The sequence below is a fragment of the Branchiostoma floridae genome, unplaced genomic scaffold (assembly GCF_000003815.2).
Source record: "Branchiostoma floridae strain S238N-H82 unplaced genomic scaffold, Bfl_VNyyK Sc7u5tJ_1593, whole genome shotgun sequence".
NCBI lineage: Eukaryota > Metazoa > Chordata > Leptocardii > Amphioxiformes > Branchiostomatidae > Branchiostoma > Branchiostoma floridae.
This window is the reverse complement of record NW_023365785.1, coordinates 83,115-87,697: the sequence shown is the minus strand read 5'-3', so window position 1 is coordinate 87,697 and position 4,583 is coordinate 83,115. Positions and strand designations below refer to the sequence as shown.

Genomic DNA, 4,583 nt, shown 5'->3' with positions numbered 1-4,583 from the left:
CTAGTCAGCCATGTCAAACACGCCTGCCCCCACCAAACCCATAGTATGGGTTGTCCAGCCGGGGGCTTCGGGTAAGCGGAAGCTCACTGTGGCTAAGAATGACCAAGGTCCAAAGCGGACAATGCCACCAACTGACCACAACACCTCAGCACCAATGAGAACGCCTGAAGAGTCGTCATCCATGAATCAGCCAATCAGTGCAGAGAAGACAAAAGGCGCTGTTGACAAGGTTACAGAAACAGCTGTCAATCCAGCAAGTGCTTCGGACAAGCTGAGAGAGATCGTGGACCAAGTTACCAGAGATTTGGATGGATCTGGATCCAACAATGTGGATGGATCTGGATCTAACAATCTGGATGGATCTGGATCCAATAATCTTGATGGATCTGGATCCAACAATGTTGATGGACCTGGATCCAAGAATCTGGATGGATCTGGATCCAGTAATGTGAATGGATCTGGTTGCAATATTGTTGTTAACTCGAACTCCAGCAGTGCAGCCACCACATGTGGAACACCAAGCCCAGCAAGTTTAGACAGGGTAGGGGTTTTCACCTTTATCTGAAATAATGATTTTTTTTTCCTTCAAATTTGAATTTTGATGTATTTTAGTCAACTAATATAAACAACAAGACTTACAAAAACTCATGGAGTAAGGAGATCTTCAAAGTCTCATTTTATTATGACCTCTCTCTCTTTTTATCCTTAACGAAATGAGAAATTTTGTCCAAGTTATATGTGTGTTCTTATACTGCAGGTGATCAAGCAAGAACCAGAGGATGACCATGCACAAGTGCAAGAAGAAGACTACAGGGAAGACGAAGATGCAGAAAACCCCAACATGAACTGGGAGGACAATGAGTCACTCTCCGAGGGAGAGAACACAGTAGATGCAACACCAGAACAGGAAGCATCATGGGATGCAGGAGGGGGTACCGGTGATGCCAGAAGTGGAACAGCATTAGAAGACATTCCAAGTTCTTCTGGAGGGGGGAGTGCCACTGATGGAAGAGCAGAGGTCCTTATAGCACCGCAGGAAAACCCTCCAAAGTTTGTCATGACTCGGGCGGCATTAAAAAATCCACAGCTTCTTCTTGGGGTACATGATTGTTACTGTTACAAATCAAATATATGTAGAGATGGGAATCTGGCAGAATTGTTGTTAATGTCAGTCTGTAAATTTCAAAATCTTCCCTTGTCTACAGTCACAGTGTTCCAGCTTGGATTCATGTGACTTTAGATCTCAATGGATTGACTTGATATTTGGGATTGTAGATGGTAGAACCCTAATGCACACATTGGTAGCATATCCTAGTCAGAGCTTTTGTTGACAGAGACTGTAATCATGGTCAGTATCTCTACCTGTAGAACTTGCCAGATTCTGTCAGATTACAATCTCTACACTGACACAAGTATTTCCTATTTTCTTCAAAGAGTAATCAGATGAAATACAGTCACAGTGTTCCATGTACTTTTTCTTTGTAATCGAAGGTACTAATGTACATCATTACACTGCATGCTTAGTCCAATAGATGTTCATTTAACACAAACTCACACCCTCCTCATACCTACTAGTCTCCGTACTTTGGGTACCTCTTTTCATGGTGACTATGCTAAATTAGGAGGTACTAGTGCAGACAATTGAACACTGTACATTAATGGAGAGAGTTATCTGGCATCATGTGGTTTGCTTTAATCATCACTATCATTTTGATTCATTGTATGTATTTAACAAAATGGAGAAAAAGTTCAAAAATTAACCAAGTTAACCAATACTGTAAATGTTGTCATGTTTCTTGTGGTTTTATTTTGAAATTCATGTGTTTTTTTTCAGTGACCCCTCCACTGTAAATTCCAAAGGTATACTGCTGTCCTGCAAAATTTTTTGAACTGGGAACTTAAAAAATGTGCAGAAATAAATGACATTATTTAGATAAATGACAGTAATTGCTTGATTTTGTGCTTCCAGATTAATGCAACAGCCAAACGCAAAAAGAAGCGAGGTAAAAAGCAGAAATGCCCTTACTGCCCGTACTCAGTAGACAGTAGAGGACTCACGGCTCATGTACGAATCCATACTGGTAAGAGTTTTTTCTTTCTTTCAAAGATGTGCTTTGTTGTCATGTGATCTTCATAGTAATCAGGGCTCGAAATACTTTTTTCTGCATACCTGTACTGGTGCAGGTAACATTGAAAATTACCAGCACCAGACAACTTTTACCTGCACCACTATGAACTTAGGAAGTATGGATCATACTAATTATACTGATCTGTTCAGAAACATTGCTATTTTGTCTTTTATACTTTATACTTTTTTTTTTATAGTTAGTAACAGTCAATGCAGCTGATAACAATCCATATACACCTTCATCATATTATATTTATGATTGTGTAAAACCCAGTACATGGACCAGTGCAGGTTAGGTGCAGGTAGACACCAGAAATACCTGCACTTACAGGTCCAATTCTACCTGCACTAACCTGCATATGCAGGTGGTATTATTGTTGAAGAGCCATGTTTTATATTTATACCCTTGCTATGATAGTATGAAGTTATATGCAAAAGGATGACGATAAATTTTAGATAGTCCAATAGGAAAAAATAAGTAAGACCAAGGTTGATCATGAGGCAAATGAGTTAATCAGAATTTCCCTGGTATAATGAACATGTAATACCATACATATACTGTCTGTCTTTGCACTAGCGGAATATTAGCTCTTTAGAGTTGATATCACTATCACTTAATTTTGTACATTAGGAGAGAAGCCCTTCAAGTGTTCCATGTGTGACTACTCGGCCTGCCAGAAAGTGAACCTGGACCGACACATGCTGAAACACACCGGGGAGAAACCATTCATGTGTGGGGAGTGTGGCTACAGGACAGCCTACAAGGCTCATCTCATGCCACACATGCTGGAACATGCAGGTAAGGCCATGCTAATTGTGATAGGATGAGCTAACATCCTGTGTAATTGTACGAGAGGCACCCCCACACCTGGGATGGTTCAGTCCTATACTACCAGGTGACTGGATGTGGAGCTTCTAGCTGTCAGTACTAGTGATGCAGTGATTTTCTTCGCACAATTTGGGGTTCAATGCTCCAAGTCTGAGTGACGAACTAGAGAATTACCTATTGCCGAGAGGGTCCTGTTTTTGTTGTCATTTGTTAATATGTCTGTGTGTTTGTGGATAGCAGAACTCCAGCAGCTTTTGATGGATCCTGATGTTATTTGTTACAATGTAACGTTAGCTCGCCTTTATCCGTAGGGTAACCTATATCCGTTGTATCTAAAAATAGGGTATTTGAGGATCATTATGTCGATAGAAGGTTGTTTCACATTGCAATATTTTAGAAATTTTGACATTTGAATTCCACGTTGTTGACCATAAATCTCTAAATGCCCAGTTTTTTTACAACAACGAATCTAGGTTACTCCACGGATTAAAGAGAACTAGCGTTAGGCGGGTAGGGATCATAAAAAGAAGGTCAAGTTTGCTCATTGGCCTTCCCGCGTCTTTCAAATGTCTTGCAGTGGGACTTCCAATTTTGATACCTTGTGTTTTGGATATATCATAATTTTAGAGTGGTAGGTGGTTTGTTTCTTGGTTGTCAGGTAAAAATCAAGGGAGAGATCAATATGTCCATCTTGTAAGGCCTATGTTGTGTTTCCTGTTTCAGTCCTGAAAAAATTAGGGTAGGCAGGTAGGGATTATCTAACTATGTGACTAACTGAAGAAGTCTAGGGTTGGTAGGTTTTTCAAGGGTAGGTAGGGAAACAGGAAACACAGCATTTTTTTCCCTAGGCCTAACATTTCCTTCATTGATGTCACCAGGAGCCAAACCATTCGTGTGTGGGGAGTGCGGATACAGGTCGACCAGAAAGAGTAACATAGTTTGGCATCAGAAGACCCACCAGAAGGAGCGCCCGCACAAGTGTCAACTGTGTCCCTACACCGCCAAAAGGAGCTCGGAAATACGCAGGCACATGGACTGTAAACACAAGGACAGAAGTAAAGGTAGGTAAAGGTACTACCATAGCATTTTTGGGGCTGTAGGGGCAGTGGGCTTTTATACACTGTGTCTGGGGCACGGTATTAGAAAGCAAACCCCATCTCTCTCTGTCCACCAGCCTATACCCCCAACTATGATCGAATGGGCTTGGTAAACTTACAAAATAAACAACCATGGGTGGAAGGGTGGACGAGACAAAATGGAGGAGCTAAAATTTACAGCACAAGAGACCTACATGAGACTGTGATCATGTCACAGTTCAAGGGGCAAGGTTCATGTATCTACTTATCTGATTTAAGCAAATCATCACTTACAGCCATCACAAAGTATGAAATTTAATGTAATTTATGAATCTGTGAATTCTCATGTAGATCTAGATGACCATAGTCCAGACCAAGGGTCATCTTCTGCGGCCAGCAACACAGTTACCGATGACCATCGAAGCTCTGAAGCATCCACTGACGTCCAGGAGCAGCCCAGCAGTTCCTCTGCGCAACAGGTGCAGGATGAAGCACAAACAACTGCAATCCAGCACCAGAGTCAAGCTTCACATGAAAATAGTTTGGCCCA

The 4,583-nt window shown here is 41.4% G+C and overlaps 1 protein-coding gene across 1 annotated transcript; it reads left to right on the top strand.

The window, feature by feature from the left end:
- Window positions 1–8: 8 nt before the first annotated feature.
- LOC118408488 (zinc finger protein with KRAB and SCAN domains 1-like) lies at window positions 9–4,501 on the top strand (the record flags this gene model as incomplete). The annotated part of the gene is given in 6 exon segments (XM_035809304.1): window positions 9–541; window positions 758–1,099; window positions 1,970–2,081; window positions 2,760–2,927; window positions 3,836–4,018; window positions 4,385–4,501. Coding segments are annotated over 6 exon segments (1,453 nt in total), but the record flags the coding sequence as incomplete, so codon positions are not given.
- Window positions 4,502–4,583: the final 82 nt, after the last annotated feature.